Source organism: Simochromis diagramma, unplaced genomic scaffold, assembly GCF_900408965.1.
Source record: "Simochromis diagramma unplaced genomic scaffold, fSimDia1.1 OVJJ01000344.1, whole genome shotgun sequence".
In the NCBI taxonomy this organism is placed as follows: domain Eukaryota; kingdom Metazoa; phylum Chordata; class Actinopteri; order Cichliformes; family Cichlidae; genus Simochromis; species Simochromis diagramma.
The window spans coordinates 1035658-1054252 of NW_024387375.1; the positions used below are offsets into that span (position 1 = coordinate 1035658).

Here is an 18595-nt window from a genome sequence, read left to right on the forward strand (position 1 = left end):
ATTGCCCACCCGTGCTGTAGTAGGATTGGGATGCTACATCACTATTTGTGGGATATCCTGATCTCAACTGGGATGCCAATCTGAGTCTGCTGAATATGGTTTCTTGTAGGATTAAGGGTTAAACACTGCAGATTAACATCGGTCCTGTGAACCCTCATGTCCCTAGTAGTTATCATAAATTCCTAAAGTCTATTTTAGTAGGTTTATAAAAAGATCCACACTTCTGTTTTTGTGAAGAAGAGAATTTAACATTGAGACTATAATGGGTTTTTTATTCCGGGCTGTAAACACGCTCATTAGAAGTCTGTGGACATCAACTTGCTTCTGAAGCCAGTCAACAAATAGCCATTCAGTAAATTGCTGCTTGGGATGAGGGAGAGGGCTTGATGAGTTAAACACAAGGCCATCAAACAGGAAAGCTGAGTAGTGATCCTACGTGAGGCTGATTTTTAGACCACATGTATACACCCTCAGCTGCTCTGATGGAAGGCACTTAAAACAGAGGGGAGAGTGTTTCCTTTATGGGTTTCTGTCTACTTTATCTTTAAGATCAGAGACTCACCTGAAGGATCTTATCCAGCAGATAACATCCTGCTTCAGTAGACAACATAGTCACATGGTTACTAACTTGCCAAAGATTTTTAAGGTCTTTGGTTCAGGACAGTTGTTTTGTTTTTTGCTGTAGGGGTCACAAGACGGTTAAATGATAAAGGGAAAAATATTCCGTAGACTAAGGTTTAATTTGCTGACTAGAGAAGTCAGAGTCTAAAATGTATTAGACCTAAATAAAATCAGCACAATTCATGAGCTATTCAAATATAAAACCTATAACAGGATTTTTGTGCAGCTTATGTCACAGTTCACTTTCCAACCGTTTTTATTTGTGCTCTTCCTAAGCTGAAAACATGAAACCAGGAAGGACTCAGGTGTTGAAACTGTGGCTGTGCCCTGAAACCACATCAGGGTCACCGTGGGAATATTTATGGTCTGCTTACTCCAAATAATTTCACAGCATTCAGAGTGCAGGCGGAAGGGAAAACAGTGCCTTGCTGTAAGCTTGTATTTGAGGTTTGGGCTGTCCTAGAGCCTCGCCTGCCCGTGAGGATGCTCACACCCTTTTGTCAAACAGACCGATGATGTCAACGTGTGTAAACTGGAGGCACCTGCTGGACACTACCTGGCATTACACCACTGACTGCATAATTCATTTATATTTAAGTGTTAGATCAGTTAAAATTAAAGCTTGAACTTGACATGAAACACCCAGACATTCATAAATAAAAATAAATATTTATATAGTTACTGAAAGTCAAATTAAAAACTGCAGCTCATGCTCATCAGATCCTCCCCATGCACGCGCTCTGAGTCCGCCCCCTCCCACGCGCATGTCCGGAGATCCGGCGCATCCAGCAGCAGGAGACCTGTGGAGGAGGTAAAAACTTTATTTCCCGTGTGATTCTCTTTTTTTGTAAAACATGAAGATGGGAAAGACAGAAGCGGGCTGTGAGAAGTCCTCAGGTGTCCTGTAAGGTAGGCAAATATAAAAAACAAACAAACGATGTTTTACACTTGTTGAGTTTGAAGTGGAAAGAAAGGAAGTGACACTCTCTGCAGATTTAAGGTAAACCCCTGCCACTCACGTTAATAGTTTAACATGAGACTTCTCAGGTGTGCTTCATTTAAAACCAATTTTTACTCTATGAAACGTTCATGTGCTTAAGTTTGCTCAGCCAAAGAAAACTTTTGCGCCCGCCCTGTTGCTGGTTCTCTTTTATCTCTGAAGGAATCATCAGCTGCACAAAGACCAGACGATTCCTCGCGTTACTGTCCAGATGTCAAAGTTTAGTGTTAAAGTATCAGCATCTCTTTCGCTTGATAAACTTTTTTATATAAAAAAAGAGCACACCAGCTAAAGTTTAGCACCACTGATAGAATATTTTTCCTCAGGCACCCTTATTACTCTAAACATAATTTGGGTACTTATTAGAGTAACAGTAAATACGTGCCTGTGGCTCATTAATATATATGACTTGCTTATATCAATAGCATCAGTGTGTAAGCAGCTGTTCCCGGTGGTTAAGGAGCTGCTTACTTTCCAACCTGACCACCTCCTCCTTCAAAAGTTCCCATATTCAATATCCAGAAGTTCACTGTGTGAACTTCTATAAGATGTGACTATGAAACTACATACAAGCCAAAAAATAACAGGAACCCCTGATTTGATCTTTAATATTGATGGTTTTGTAGGTTTAACCTTCTGTGTAAACCTTGTTAAACCTCCATCAGTCACATGATAGAACCATAAGCAGTGCACTAGAAGTTTAAAGCAGCTTAAGGCAGCGATATACTTGGGTAAAGTAGAAAATATAGGAGCTACAGCTTTAACAATAACTCCTCTAATGGAATTATTTTCATTGCTTTAAATACTGGACCTGCTTCTGGTTTAAATTGGAAAAAATGGGCTCCACGTCACTCTTAATGAGAAGCCTGCTGTATAGAGGGGTAGCTGCATAGACAGTGACCACCCTCATTAACTTCTAATGCAAACCCAGTCATTTTGTTCTATAAGCAGACCTGAAATATTAAAGAAACTACTTAGATCAGAGAAGAGCTTCTAGGGGTTACTGCTGGTAGTCTTTCAAGGGGTAAAGCGTTAAGGGTACAGCTCTAAACTTTGAGAACTTTACAGGATCTGAATTAACTGCTGTATACTTTGACAGAACCAGCAACCATTTCCACACCTGTCCGCTGAGAAAAGCAGGAGAAGGAACCATGATAGACCTGAGCCACCTGACGGAGGAGGAGCAGGCGATGATCATGACGGTGCTGAAGAGGGATGCTGAACTGAAGAAGGCAGAGGAGGAGAGAGTCAGGTTGAAATTTGAGTCTCAGTCACGTATGACGATATGAAGTCATATTTTTGGACGTCCTTTAAGCCACTGTTTACTCGCGTGTTGCTGCTTGGCTCTGTTCTTGACATGCGCTGAGACATTTTGGGCTGACTCTTAAGTTAATGTCATGTTGTTGAGCTAATGTCATTTTATTGATTTAATAAGAACTCCCAAGTCCCTCTGTCACCCGTTCTGTGAGAAGAGGCCTTTGTCGGATCGTCAAAATAATATTTGTCTGCTCATAATCCAATAACACAGTAACAGCTTGGCTGGACACAGACGCTGCCTCCGTAGCTGAGAAACCTCAATGTGAGATGAGCAATTAGATTACAGCCAAGTCCACACGTGGGAGAGGATCATGCTGGTCTGATGGACAGGAATAGAAACCCTTAAAGGCCTCAGTGATGGGAGATTCATCAAGAGTGTCGAACGTGATGAGGAAAAGAAGTTTAATTTGGTCATATCTTTTTAGGACTTTTAAAACAATTGACATCTGCTGTTTCCCTGTCGTCTTAGCACCTTCGGGCGGGGTCAGAACTTCCTCACTGTGCATATTCAGGGTGTGTGAAGACAAACAAGAAGCTCACATCTTCTCTGACCTCTCCCATGTCCTGAAACAAAAGTGCACACTTCGTCTTTCAAATTGCAACTATGCGTGCAAACTATCAAAAATCCCCGATGCTGTGTACCCTGTTTTGATTTCATTTTCAAAAATCGAGAATGCCATCAAACAGCGTGCTTTTTGTTGTGGCCTTAATGCAATTGGCCAGCCTGACTTTTTCCATCAGCGGGGGGCTGAATGCTCACTGTGTCTCGGCCAGTCTAGTGTAAAAGGATTAAGCCAACAGTCTGTAATAATGTGCTACCCTTTTTTCACATGACCACCGAGTTCCTCTGTGAAGGAGGAAAGATGAGTTGGAGCAGTCAGCTCAAGGCGGAGGAATTTTTTTGTTCCCTCTTTGATTCAATTTAAAGTTGATGGAAATGTTTTCCGAATTCCTGCACAGTAAAATCAGAAGCTTTTCATTAGCTTAAGCTGAAATCTGAAAAATGCTTCACACGATTAAAAACACAAAAGAGAATTTGTGTTATGTTGATTGCATTGTGAACACCTTTAAAAGATTTTTGGGGGTTTGTCTGTCCTTTCTGCGCTCTTGGCTTTGTATTTCACCCCATATTTGCAGGTTAGTCCTGCTCAAAGTGAATTAAAATGGTGTCAGATTCTTCATTCAGTGCAACCGAAAGCGAACATTGTCTCGCTTTTGCTCTTTTTTGTGTCTGTAGCCATTCAGCAAGACGTGCCACTCAGCTAGGATTAACACACTGCATAAAAGAACTAGAAATTATACAGAAAAAACCTCTCCACTTGAGCGTTTTCACTTCATTTCTCTTTTGTGTATGTCTGTTTTATTCTTTTTATTATATCCTAACAGGAAACTGGAGGACATAGTAAACAATGCCTCCCAGTCTGACGCTAAACTGAAGTACCTGACAGGAGAGTGGTTTTACGAGGCCAAGTCACGCAGACACAGGGACAAGATCCACGGCTCGGAAATCATTCTGGCTTCCATGAAACAAGGAAAAGCGGCTAGTTTAGGTCTGCTCATTCTGCACTGTTCGCTAAGAGTTTTAAATGCACATTTCGTGCTCAGGGGAAAAAAAACTTTTCCTCTTTTTGACCACAGCACCCTGTTATCACAACAGAGGCAAGTACAGATTTTACTGATCTGCTGGATTTAAATGTTTTAGCCTTTCGGGGGTAAATACATACAGAGTGCTGAGGTCAGAAATGAGGCCAGGAAAGAATTCCCTCTCAACGTGTGGTGAAAATCAGAATTATTCTGCTTCATCAACCTGGACAGTGTTGTTATTCACAGACTTTTCCAAACCGCTCTCTCCTGCAGATGGTTCTCTTAGACTTGACAGACCCAAGGTCGCGAGCAGTCGAGCTTCAGACATTGTTCCTCCGCTGAAACCTGCCAGACAGCTGGAAGCAGAGCAGCCACAGCAGATTAGGTAAGCAGTTGTTTCCTATAGCGCTGTGCAATACTGCAAATGTTATTATCGATACGATGCAGCAGAAGAAAATACAGGGCTATGTGCCGCCCTCTAAAGCACTTTGGGTCAAGTTCTGTTGTTTAAATGTGCTGTAGGCTATAAATAAAATAGACGTCACAGTCAACACAAAAAGGTTCGGGCATTTCTCATGTTTGAGGTCTATTCAATGATATCCAAAACAAACTGTATATAAAAAAAAAAAAATTACAAGTATTGATCCTGCCGTGCTAACATCGATCTGATACCAGTACCAGCTTCACTGTGACTCGAGAAACAGACCGCGAAGGATGCGTTCACATGTAACGCTACCAGACACTGATATTATCACTTGAGGCTGAACCAGCTCTGTTTATCTCTCTCGCCACCCTGTCAGTGTGAATATGTACTCGGAGTCTTGTGACTCAGCCTGTGTAAACATAGGTGGTGCTGACAAGGAATACATCTGTTTTATAGCCAGGCAGCGGCTACTGTACCTTCTCGGAAAAGTGTTTAACTCGATAAAACTCTCAGAGCAATTACTCCGATTGGGACATTACGAGATGTTGTTGTTATGTTTGAAATTAAGTTATGCAAAAAAAAAAAATGTCAGGATCGTCCTATCCTGTGGTTCTAATTTGAATGAGAAGATTGTTTTTTATTGTAAGACCTTTTGTTAATATAAGACTGGATTAGTCACACAGTTGACTGTGTAGTGAAGTCACTTTGTGCCACACATTCAGCACACTTCTGTTATAGTGCAGTCAATATTTGACTTAGCCCCTCTCAGGTATTTGCACTCTGACAGTGTTGGTTTGCAGTGCATTTATTTCCCATTGCTTCGTTACATCACATGAGATTTAAATGCAGTTAAATGAATTGCATTAGATTAATTTAATTCAGCCACAACATAGACATGTCGCAAGTGTTGTCTCATATGTTTGCTCCTTTGATGTTTGGGTGGTTTGGATGGGCAGACATCTTTTGCTTCTTTAATGTCATTACTCTTTACTGTCGCGAGTCCCAATCATGCACGGTGTTGTTTACATATTAGATTAAAAATACACCCATTATTTTTTTTTTATTCTTTTTTCCCAGTGATGCAGAAAAAGAGAATCAAAGTTCAGGGATTCGCTCCCCGAGAATGGTACGTGTTGAAAAACAGGCTGGACTTTCTTTTTTCCTTTTCTTTTTTCCTGTTGTAGAGTTAACAGCGCATTTCATTCTTTTCTGTCTTCAAGCCGAGGCATAACCCTTTTAACCGTGCTTCCCTTGTTGTTGTTGAGCCTCCTGAAAATAATCATTACCTGTCAGCCAGTCGAGACCAGGAGTCACTGGAGACAGGTCTGAACTGAAATTTGAACATACAGATCTTTGCGGGGCTATCTGAGGGTATCCCGCAGTGAGCCTCTTATCTTTTCTGTCCTCAGAGCCCGTCTCTCCACTGAAGAATCACCCAGCAGGTGAGGCCAATCAGACATCAGAGGGCTCCTCTGTAGGTTTCAGGCCAGTGCCAAAGAAGAGGACCTTTCTCTCCAGACGTCCTCTCAGTCCGTCTGAAAGCAACGGCCTGGGGTTGGATGCTCAGCCGGGGTCAGCGGGGATTGTTCCTACACCACGACGGAGGCTGCAGCGGGGATCCAGCGGGAGCTCTAATCAGTCTGGCCTGAAGAGCCAAGATGAAATGCCTCAAAGAAGTGCAGTGTCTAATCAAGTAGCCCGGTCATCCACATCTGCAGATGAAAACTCCTTGCAGTCACTGTGTGACAACTCTCAGGTTTCCTCCAATTCAAGTCTGGAAAGACAGAGAAACCGAGCTTCTATAACAAGAGACAGGTCAGTGGGAAACTTATACTGGGAACCTGTAATTAAACGTTTGCATCCTTCCACTGTAACTCACAACCTGTATATTTTCAGAGTGTCCAGATACACAAGAAGTGATGCGTCCACTGAGACGGGACCATCGCAGAGGAGTGAAGAACGAGATGACCAACCTCAAAGAGAGCTTCCACCTTTGAATATTGTCACGCTGCCTACCACCAACATTCAGGACAAAGAAAACAACAGCCGTGTGGGGCCAGCGATGAGGCAGGAGGAGCTGAGTTTGCCCCAAAACATTGTGGGTAAGTTCAGTAACAAGGTACGACAGGGCAGGGATTTCAGGCATGTATTCCTCTTTCAAGGATTGGAGGAGATGAAAAGAGGTGAAAGTTTAAAAAAATGAATAAAATCAGAGAAAAGTCTGAAAAACTGACTTTTTTTGGGGGGAAAATATTGTTTTTTCACTCTTCATCTTTTATTTATCTTGTGACCCCGAGTGTATCTTAGATTCTGGTATTTTCCTCTGTTTGTCTGCTACAGACAGACGATTAATCTTTTTTTTTTCCCCACTTCAGCCAATGTCCAAAAATTTAATAGAAGATAATATATCGTAATTCCAGCAAATCCAATTTAACTCCACAGTGGACGACTATCTAACATACTGATTTGTAGCAAGTATAATAAGCACAATATTCACCATTTGAATATTAAAGTACTAAGATTCAAGAATGAGCTCTAAACCATAATTAGGAAAATAAGATTATCTGAATGTATTGGGCAATAAAACAAATATAAGACACAATTAAAAGGGGCGATCGCCTGAATGAAAAATCGAGGGTTTGCTAAGGTCAGCAAGTTTTATCACCCTCTTAAAATGTTGTTAAAATGTTTTACTTTAGACTAAATATGAAATCACACTGCCATCAATATAGCAACACTGCAAAGTTATACTGCTATATGAGGTCCATTTCCCCTTCAGGGTCATCTTATTTTCCGCCTCTGCAAGCTTCCAGCACTCCTACAGTACGCAAGCACTCCTCATGCACTCACACATCTGTGATTTCACCAGAAATTTAACCTCAAATTCAGGTTTAAGGTGACCCGACATTCATGCCGGGGATCATCACCGGTGAAGGCGAGTCTAAACTTGAAGGCGACACATCAAATTAGGAGCTTTCTGAGAGAGAGTCAGTGTTTTGCTTTGTTTTTCACATTTTTTCTACTATGTGCTTTGAATTTAGTGAGTCGATGTTGAACTCTCCTGTAATGTACCAGGGCAGCCGAAGGAGAACATTGCACCGGCTTATAACACATAAAAGAAAGAGACAAATTCGGCTCCCACCAACTTAAAGATGAGAAATTTGAAGGTCAGAACCTTTGGGGGCCTTTAAACTTAACTTAATGTGTCAAAACTTCAGGAGATCCAGCAAGCATCACAGTGACAAGTGATTAGAACTTGACTTCTGTAGAGTGACTTTAAAAACACAGGAGTGCTGGAATAAGTCCAGAGGTGAACAAGGAGAAGACCTTGAAGGGCAGAGAGCTGAAATTGAAGTCAGAAATGCTTTTTCCTCAGTGGGTTGTAGCGCTCTTTGGTCACACCTTGTACACTAATACTGTTTTATTTATTCATTAAGTTGATGTTGTAATCCCGCCACTTATTGAAGTAGAGCCAAGTATCTAATTCTATTTCCCCACGTTGCTTTTTAGATCCAGATCTCCCTGTATCCTATGATCTCAACTTCGTTGATAAGTCTCATCAGCAAACCCAGAGGTCAAATCATGCAAATGTGTTTAAGCTATCCACTCAGGCCACCAGTCCCACTGGTGAGGATGAGGAATCCATTGCAAAGGTGCTGGAGTGGTTCAGCCGCAGCACGGACAGCAGCGATTGGCTAAATTCAGACGATCCAGTGGTTACAAAGAGCCCTGACAAACATGTGGAAGTTAGTAGATTAAGAGCTGAGGATTTATTGTCGAAAGATGCTGTGGATATGATAAGTGACAGGAAAAAGGAAACGCTTGAAACAAAGAGGAATCATTTGCAAAGACAGATCAACAATGACAAAGAGCTTCGAGCCGCTGACAGAAGAGGCAGCAAGGAAGTGATTGAATCACAAGAGGAGGTGAAGACGGGTACCAGAGAGAGAATGCATTCACAAGATGTGAAAGACGATGCCGATGAAAGCCAACCACCTAAAATATCTCATCTGAAGTCATTCTGGGAGAAAAGCAATACAGGCCCTAAAATACTCATTGGGAAGTCGGTCTCGTCTGGCGACAAAGGTCAAAAATCCGCTCAGCTGACGACAGAGAAAAAGTCTGATATGGCGTTGGTTCCTGGAATATACAGCGGGAATGAGATTTATGATAAATACGCTTCAAATCCAAGTGATGAAAGAGAACAGCAGCTGCTAATCACTACAGATGTAGGAGAGAGTGTTCATTTAAATAACCACCAGCAAGCAGACAATCTGGTGATTAATTTGCCCCAAGAGGGTAATGATGATTCAACATACAAGTCAGATTATTTGATGTTGCTGTCCAGTGAGAGAAGAGGTTCAGATGCTGAGGTTTTTTGCACAACAAGAGCACCGGCAAGGACGGCCATCAGTCCAGAGTCTGAGAGCATCTCTTTAATCAAACCTGACAGCTTTTCTGAACCAAGAGAAGTCCTGCTGCCAGAAGAGCTCTCAAAAAGTCTCCCTGTGTCTCAGCTGGATACAGACCTTCTAACAAGGGCCAGCCTGGATTCTGAGAAGCTCTGTTTAACCAGAAACAATGTGTACATGGACTATAAGCAACCTGGGAATGATGTGCAGATCACCACAAAAGCACAAATTCAAAGAGGTTCAGGTGAGGATAAAAGCATTCATTCGAGCATGTCTCCAAAGAGAAAAGAGGACTCATCCAATAAAGACAGGACTAACAGTCCTCATCTAAATAGGCAGGCGTTGCAAAACCAAGAAAGCACTGCAGAGCGAATAAAGCAGCTCAAATCCTTCTGGGAGCAGGAGAGGAACAAGCCCATGTTTTATACCGGCAAACCTAGAGCTTTCGGAGATGGTAAGGTGGCTCGTGGAGCAAATCAGGCGAAACTGAATAAAAGATTCACAAAATCAGAATATGACCTGAGGTCGATTGGCAATGAGTCAGGCAGTGACGATGAAAACTATGACAAAAATCATCAAAATTTTTCTGTTATGCCACTGAATCAGAGAATAGACAAGCTGTCTCCGAGCCTCGGCACAAGCCGGGCCCAGTTTAACACTCTACGCGAGTTCTGGGATGAGGCCACATCAGACTCCAAGGGATCATTTTCCTTTGACAAACCCAAAAGCCCCAAAAGGAAAGAGGGAATAAGTGCCCAGCTGTCGTCTCAGGACGTAAAGGTTGTTGATCCAGAGATTTACAGACTATCCTCTGCTGTCGAGAAAACAAGACCAGCTGTGATGAAATCATCTCCACCTCCTCTGAATCGATCAAAGTCGCCACATGACAGACAGACGGGCTCTGGGTCCAGAGCACTGGGTGATGGCAAAAACAACCCACCTAATTATAACTCAACTGAGTCAGGCCAACAAAGATTGTCCAGAAAGAGCTCAAAAGATTCCAGCAGAGAGGAGAAAACTTCAAAACCACAAAACAGCTCAGGAAAAGAGAGTCGTATTCCTAAGAGCAGAAAAGACAGCTTTGGTTGTTCGAGCAGTCGGGGTAATTCTATGCGCCGTGCCACCAGCATGTTCGCTTTGAGCATTCCGGATGAAAAAGATCAAAGCAAACTGAAAATGGATGTCAGCCCTGTTCACTCTCAGAGCAGAAAGCAAAGACAGAACCCTGAGAAAGCTATAGTGCCGAGACGATCAGAGGAAACGGAGGCTCTGACTCCACGAGCACGCGCCTTTGTTCCTAGAGACTACCGGCACTACCTGGGGATGACGGATAAGACCAGCGTCCACACCTCACTCGCTCCGGCCGTGAAGGACGAGGGGTCAGAGGGCAAATCTGGGTATGAACTGGATCTGACTGGGCCGGTGAGGGCCAGCACACCGGTTAGCTCTGAGGAGCGATACAGCAGGAAGGTCAACAAGATGAGTCAACGCCCCCTGTGGGCAAACTACAGCAGCTCAGACACTGGCCAGGAGTCCTCTGTGAGCAGCACATCAGAAACCTGGTCCAACTCGAGAAACAGTTCAAATCGTAAGCACCAGTTTTCATTCTGATGTTTTACTTTCTACTGCAACTCAAAGCAAGAACTTCTCTCTAAAATGGTTTTATACATGTCGTCATAAAGTTTTTTTTCCTTCAGCTACAGTTATGCTTGAGAAAATAGTGGTTGAACAGTGCACTGCAACTGCCATGACCTTGTGATATCGTTACCTTTTGAAATTTGAATTTTGGGTCATTTGAATAGCCCAGACAGAGACTGTCTATAAGTAGAATACAACCAGCAGTCCCTACTTCAGAGAGACGCATCGCAGACCAGGTGTGCTCATGTAAATTACAGTAAATCCAAGGTGGCCCGGGATTGTTTGAAGATAGATTATCCTCGCGTCAGGTGATCTGTAGCAACCTATGGGTGACATCTGCAAATAGTACCAGGGGGTTGCTGGAAACATTTAAAGAAATTGAAATTCATCAGTTTGCATAAAATAAACCAGAAAATAAACGAGCATCCCTCCCATTCATCACAAATATCAATCTAATTTTTTTCAACAGCTGTTTTGTGTAGGTCGTACTCCTGTGTGTACACTCCGATACAGTTTGTCATCATGGCTTGGATCCAGCTGTGTCCTTGACATTGTGTCCGTGTCGGGTTATCTGTGTTGGCAACAGCAAATCTCAGTAAACAGACTGTGTACCTGCAGTCAGCTGTCTGTGTTTAATTTGTGGGCTGGGTAACTTAATTAAAAAGCAAAAACAAAACAACATTTCACCAACAGTAGTTTTATAGTGCTATATAGTATTCTTCAAACCTTGAATTGTTTAAAAGTTAATTTCTTTTCTTTTGTATTTTCATTATTACCTAATTATAAACCTCAAACTTCAAATACTTCGATTTTCATTTGTGGATTCAAAGTAAATGGAGCTGCAATAATCAGCTGATCAAAAGCTGTTTCATAATCAGCTGTCAAAGATTAGCAGATTAGCCTCTTTTCTTTGCATTGCACTGCCGTTAACCGAAAAACACTGTAGTGGGATACTGTGGTTGCCATTTTTCACATGCTTCTGTTTTTTTTTTCCTAGAACAGTTTATTAAAAATATTTCAGACTATTTATCATTCAAATAAGAATAGATAAACCTTATTTATACCTTTGTCAAGTCTAAAAGTTTCCTCCACGCATCCAGGATCCAGACGACAGCCATTAATCAGTGCCCTTAATTTGCTTCATGGTGCTTTCTCAGCTTTCAAGACCATTAATCAGTTAATCAGAGCGTTTTCCGCTGATTGCAGGTGAAAATGATGACGGTGAACAAAATCCTGTAAGGAAAGCACTGCGGCGAGCAGAAACACGGCCCAAAAATCTGGCTAAAAGTATGGAGGATATCACCGCATCATTATCACCACGTGAGCACGTTCTCAATGCTAAAGCCCGAATCTTCCATATGTAGACACAATTTGAGATGACTGATTCTTAATTCTGTTTCTCCAAGGACAAGAAAGAAGACAGGACTCAACGTCTGACCTCAGGCGCATTAACGATGGTAGAAACTGCCTTTTTCCTTTCAGAAAGGATTTTATTGCCAAATGTTGAGCAGATTTACAACATTAGGAACTTTGTGCGAGACGTATGATAAGACAAATACTTATCTTATTTTATCCTTCTGAGAACCAAGGAAAAAAAGTATCTCTCAGTTTAACTTTTTCTCAGATTTTTGTGTCTACTACAGAGGACATGCATAATTAGGCTGGGTCTCCGGAGGATATACATTTTCTTGCGATCATAACGGAAATTTAATCAGTATTTTAATCTTCTGCTTCCCAACTAACCACGCTCTAGCTTCTGTTATCGCATCACCCTCCTCGGCCTTATTTTCGGATCCAGACCACCTGAAGAAGATGAGCAAATCAGTTCCTTCATTCTTACAGAAGGAGGTAAAATGACTTCTTGCATCTTTTAGTCCTGTAGAAAAAAAACCTGCACTGCATCTTCGAGCACAGAGCTTTGTTTGCTGTCTGTGTTGTAGGATCCTGGCGAAACCACTGACTCCACCTGCGAGGACAGTTACCCCCGAGAAAGACTAATAATGGGCAGCTCAATGTCTGACCTCACCATCTCTTCTGGCAGGCCGTCCGTGTCTTCTGTATGTTTATACACAGCAGAATGCATCGCTTTGCATGCGCATTTTTCCCATTCACTCATCTCTCACTTTAACTGCGCTGCTTCTTGGCTTTAAGCTGAACTAGAGAAACCTTTTTCCACAACAAAAGCTTTAAATTAACAATACAGGTGTACTGAAGGCTGCATTCCACTTAGCATTCATGCTATTGCTGGCACAGCCGCCAACATGTCGTGGCCTACAGTGATACACTGACCTCATTCTTTTGTAAACTTTGGCCATGTTTAATATGAGCATTAATCATCAGTTTTCTTATACTTTGAATATTATGTGAAGTAGAATATCTCCAGTTGTATTGATACTGACATAAATAAATGTTTCGACCACCACTGCACCCATGTCAGGATGACAGCCAGAATCAGAAAGATCCCAAAGCTGCCAAGCATCTGTGCACTGCACCTCAGCTGAACAGTGGGAGGCTAACCAGACGTGAGATGTGCATTAGCTAAACAAAGTTGGTCTTCGGCCAAATCTTCATTAGTGAACACTTTTAATCAAGCGTAAATTTAAATTTTGTTATGATTTTACCACTTCTCAGGCCTTAGGAAGCTCCAGTGAGCCCTGGAGCAACAAATACTGAAACGCTGAGTGAGATATGAGGTTTGTCAAGTAGGGCTTTTTTTAAGCTTATCCATAGAGATGATTTTAAAGGAGAAAACTGATAGCTCTAAAAGAAATTTGAATCCTCCCCACACCTTAGTGCAGTTCACAGCAACTTTCCAGCGCTAAGGTTTGTAACACTGATCAGGTCAAAGTATAGAAAAGTGCACTAACAAGAACTCTGGTCACTGTTTGTACCTCACACATTCCTTCTCCGTCTGTACCTGCTGCACAATAAAACTCAATAACCAAAAGCTCAAACATGCATGCATCAGACCGTCTTCTGCTTTGTTTTATAATAAACAATGTTTATCTTCATGTTTGCGTATGCTTTCAGCTAAGTGGAAGTGTGATGACCATGTACAGTGCAGACTTTGCGAATGTGGAGGTCCAGGGAAGCATCCAGTTCTCCATCAACTACGTCCAGCGGCTCAGAGAGTTTCACATTTTTGTGGCCGAGTGCCGAGACTTGGCTGCTGTAGACCCGAAAAGGGGCCGCTCAGATCCGTGAGTGCTACTTCCATACTAGATTATAAACCAATGAAAGGAAACGTGATATTCCTGCATCATGTTTTCACCTGTCCCCCCCAAAAAAAGACTCCAAGTTTCTTTTAAGTCACTGTAAAATAATAATGAGGGGCATATACAGAGTATTGACTGTATATAAGAGATGGCTGTAGCCACTATAGCACTAGCATTTACCTGCAATATAGCAAAGTGGCAAGGTCAGAACAGCAGTGCATGTGGTTCATGATGTTTCCTCAGCTTTCACTAGAAACTTGAAGTATAAGAAAGTTTTGTTTTTTTTCTTAACTTATTGTATCTATTCATTTCTACTATATTCTGTCACCATATCACACAAAAATGAATAAGTTATTATTCATTTTAGCACTGTGTATAAAGCAGAAAGCCCATTTTTGGCCACTAACTGTGGCTACTTCCTCCATATATTCTGTAAGATTTGCTTTCTTTTTCTTTTTAAGGTATGTCAAGAGCTACCTGGCGCCCGATAAAGCTAATCTCGGAAAGAGGAAAACATCGGTAAAAAAGAAGACGTTAAACCCGACTTTTAACGAGATCCTCAGAGTAAGAATATGTGGATATTTTACCAACACACAAATATTCCCACACCGTAAATCTTGCCTGACAGCAAATAAAAGCGCCCTGCTCTTTCCTATCCTCCCAGTATCGAGTTCGCATGGAATATCTCAGGACCCAGACACTCATTCTTTCTGTTTGGCATCATGACACGTTTGGCAAGAACAGTTTCCTGGGCGAGGTAGACGTGGAGCTGTCTAAGTGGGACTTTGACCACACCCAGATGAACTACTTAGCCCTGAAAGCCAGGGTAAGAAAAAAAGATAAACACGCACAAAGGCTTCTTTATCTGCGACATTGTTTTCTCATCGCATAACGGCGGTTTATCTGGAGAATGTGGTCCGTCCGCTCATTTATTTTCCAGAGTCTTGTTTGAGTTGGTTATATCAGATGTCACATGATGAAGTTTTCGGGTGTTTATGTAATGTCTCCCGTGTCTTAGACGACGCCCACGCTAGCGCCATCAAATGACCGAGGAGAGATGAAACTAGCCATACGTTTCCTGCCACAGATCATCCACAGCGAAGGTCTGCAAGTAATCCTCCTCTGTTTTTTATATTAGATTAGCAGTATTGTTTACAGTGAGCACAGCAGCCTCTCTCACCTGTTTGTCAAAGCTTCTGTTATTCTGACATAGAGCCAATCAGAAGAAAGTCGGGTTAAAGGGAGACGTGTTAAAAAAGACTTGTGTAACACCCTGTCCTCACATACGTGGGTATTTTTCTTTGCTTTTTGACTTCTGAAAAACTTTTTTTGGCTGAAGATTTTCATACTCTGCATTTCCTTCTGTGCGAGGAAACAGATTTTGTCCTATAACGTCAAAGGCATGTGCCTTTTTCCTTTTCTGACATCAGACTGCACAACACATCATTTGTTTTATATGAGGCGATTTCCTGCAGTGGCAGACAAAGGCAAGATTTTAATATCTGCAGTTGCATGAATAGAATATGGATGTCAGTGTTTCTCCTGATGTTTAGGAGAAGTTGAACCTCACTCTTGATTCAAATGTAAAACTCAGGCCTTCTGCTTGGCTTCTGATTGGCCAAGATTTCTACATCACCAAATGCTTGACGTTTTTAATCTGGATGGAGATATTTTTCACAGTGCTTCTGTTTTTTCTTAAAATGATGAAAGTTGACACCTGCCCATCTAAAAACAAACAAACTATGTAATGTGAACGATAAATAAGAATTATTTTGAACTTTTAATCATGTATGAGTATAAAGGTGGAGTTCTTAAGGAACTCTTTCTTTTGAGTGACCTAGCCAAAGTTTGGACTCAAATCTGATTGGTGTGACCTTAAAAGCCTTTTCATGCTTTAAAACCTTCAACTGTGGCTTGCTTAAAACAATTCTGCAAAGACGAATGAGCCTGAATTCCTCCACAGTGATATGAAAGGCTTATTACCAGTTATCACAAACGCTCGATTGCAGTTCTTGCTGACACGGGTGCCAGAACTAGTTATTAGATTTAGGGGTGTAATTACTTTGCCAGGTAGGTTGGTAAATTCGCCAGAAGGGTGATGACAATATCCCATCAGCCTTTTGCAGCAGAGGAGTAAAAACTGCATTTTGTATTTCCTTGGGTTATATTTGTCTAATATTTAAAATGTGTTTGATCTGAAACGTTTAACAAATATGACAAATATGCAACAAACCAAAGAAATCGTGCACAGTAAATACTTTTTCACAGCACTATAGCTGACTATCACTGTACAAAGTGTGTGCAAGAATCAACCTAATTACCAGTTAAATAAAAGCAGGAAAGAAAAGCATCATTTAAATCCAGTAATAAAATGTTATGTATTAACCTCCCTTACTGCAGTATGTTTTAGTTTTTAAGTTCAGTCTTATACTTGTGTAGAAATACCAGAGTCATAAAAATGTAATGTCATTTTCTTTAAAGGTGTAGCTAAAGACAGTTGCAGCACTGGAGAGATTCACATTTGGGTGAAAGAATGCAAGAACCTGCCTCTGATCAGGGCTACCATCGACCCATATGTAAAGTGGTATGCACAGCTGATTCATCTCAAGTTAGTCATTTAAGGGGTTCTTCTGTATTAGTCACGACATGTTTTCTTCTGCCCGCTCATTTGAAGCTTCGTCCTGCCAGACACGAGCAGGAAAAGTCGCCAGAAGACGCGTGTGCTGCGGAGGACGGTGGATCCGGTGTTTAACCACACGATGGTGTATGATGGCATCAGAGAGGCTGATCTAACAGAGGCATGCGTGGAGCTCACTGTGTGGGACCGAGACAGGCTCGCAAGCAACCTGCTGGGGGGCCTGAGGCTGGGGACTGGAACAGGTAGGCTACTGATGGAAGAAGTACTTATGAAAATACGCAACCTGATGAGATACACTCAGCGGCCGCTTCATTAGGTACACCTGTTCAAGCACTGCAAATGCAAATATTGGATTGGCGACACATTGTATCCGCTCGGTGCTTTCAGTCGTGTAGACATCATGAAGACAACCTCTGTTAGATGGGATAGACAAAGTTTCCAGCTGCCAGTTGAGGTGGCACTGAACGACAAACTGAACATGCCTTCTGTTGTGAAGTTATTGGAGCTTTGATGTTTACATTATGAGTGAAAGCAGTAAGACTTGCTCATTTTAGTGTATATATATATATGTGAAATGTCTTTAATCTTCAATGCTTTGATCATTCTTGTTGGCTGGTTGCATGCACAGCCTTTATAGTCTGCGAAACATAAAAGTGTACAGAATGTAATTTTCAAAAACAGAATGACATAATGTGAGTAGTGTTTCTAGATCAAAGTGTGTAGAAAGAAAACAAAGGCTTTATATGATGTAGATAAGAGATAATTATTCTAAGAAATTTAACAGTTTCATGCTGGAACGATGATTTTTTTGGTGCTTTTTTTTGTCTCTTTCTCTCTGTAGGCAGAAGTTACGGAGCAGTGGTGGACTGGATGGACTCGAGTCCTTATGAGGTGGCGCTGTGGGAGCGCATGATGGCTACCCCGAATGAATGGGTGGAAGCCGTACTCCCGCTGAGAATGCTGAACTCTGCAAAAACCGCTTTCAAATAAATATCTCAAACTGTGACGAGATTACAGACGAGTATAAAGTAAAACTGCTTTTACATTTCAAAGTTTAAAAATAAATGAAAGGCAGCGGAGTGAAACACTGGAGTCATCAGTTTGGCAGAAATTTTACAGAAACCTGTGGGCCACCCAGCATAAAGGTGGTATGAACACTTAGAGAAACCTCTGGAGGGTGAGTTTTGTTTTTAGACTCATATTCTTACACAGCTATGAGAATTAAGAAGAGGATCGACCAATGCCGACATTATTTTTATAATTCCAGCACCTTAAAGTTGTTTGTTCTGTTCTAATGCGACACAGTAACATCACTTTCACCTTGTCTTTTGCCGAACATTAATAAGACACTGGGTATTTTTTATTTGTATTGTTATTTGGAAGAACTTACACTTAGTATATACTATAAGTTATCAATGTTATATCACCTGGAAGTGCCAATATAGCCTTTGTTTACTTAGCTGAGTCTTCAGAAAACATGGCTTCTTGGACTAACAATTATTGACAGTATTTTCAAAAATATAATTCAATCCAAAGACAGATCTCACGTGTGATGAACTGTTAAAGTGCCGTGTTAATTATATTAACCACAAGTGCAATAAAAGACATTTAATACAGATCATTTGAACAAGTCTGTCTTTTTTAATTGTTCAGTAAATTATAAGAAATGTAACATTTAACAGCAGGTTTTTCTTAGTGTTTTTTGTTGAGCTCTGAAATATCTCAACATCTGTTTTTGTACAACCG

General features: G+C 41.4%; 1 protein-coding gene across 2 annotated transcripts; it reads left to right on the plus strand.

Annotated features, from left to right (window-relative positions):
- The first annotated feature begins 1320 nt into the window (after positions 1 to 1320).
- On the plus strand, positions 1321 to 18467 carry sytl2b (synaptotagmin-like 2b). Of its 2 annotated transcripts, none has more exons than XM_040008711.1 (20): positions 1321 to 1432; positions 2721 to 2873; positions 4325 to 4488; positions 4796 to 4907; positions 6024 to 6072; positions 6167 to 6269; positions 6356 to 6761; positions 6843 to 7048; positions 8457 to 10946; positions 12203 to 12316; positions 12403 to 12453; positions 12750 to 12844; positions 12937 to 13053; positions 14027 to 14196; positions 14673 to 14775; positions 14876 to 15037; positions 15230 to 15314; positions 16693 to 16795; positions 16886 to 17091; positions 17691 to 18467. In XM_040008711.1, exons 1-20 carry the CDS (start codon positions 1386 to 1388, stop codon positions 17837 to 17839), a joined length of 5085 nt encoding a protein of 1694 aa, XP_039864645.1. In that variant the 5' UTR covers positions 1321 to 1385; the 3' UTR covers positions 17840 to 18467. The 2 variants fall into 2 exon arrangements, with proteins under 2 accessions (XP_039864645.1, XP_039864646.1); XM_040008712.1 differs by having other exon boundaries at positions 1416 to 1530.
- The last annotated feature ends 128 nt before the right edge of the window (positions 18468 to 18595 follow it).

What these genes read in the sequence shown, in the direction of transcription:
- sytl2b (XM_040008711.1), top strand. Translation starts at nt 1,386, where the DNA reads ATGTCCGGAGATCCGGCGCATCCAGCAGCAGGAGACCTGTGGAGGAG. An exon ending in AGGAAAAGCGGCTAGTTTAG is followed by an intron (nt 4,489 to 4,795) that starts GTCTGCTCATTC and finishes TCTCTCCTGCAG; the next exon opens with ATGGTTCTCTTAGACTTGAC. An exon ending in ACAGATCATCCACAGCGAAG is followed by an intron (nt 15,315 to 16,692) that starts GTCTGCAAGTAA and finishes TTTTCTTTAAAG; the next exon opens with GTGTAGCTAAAGACAGTTGC.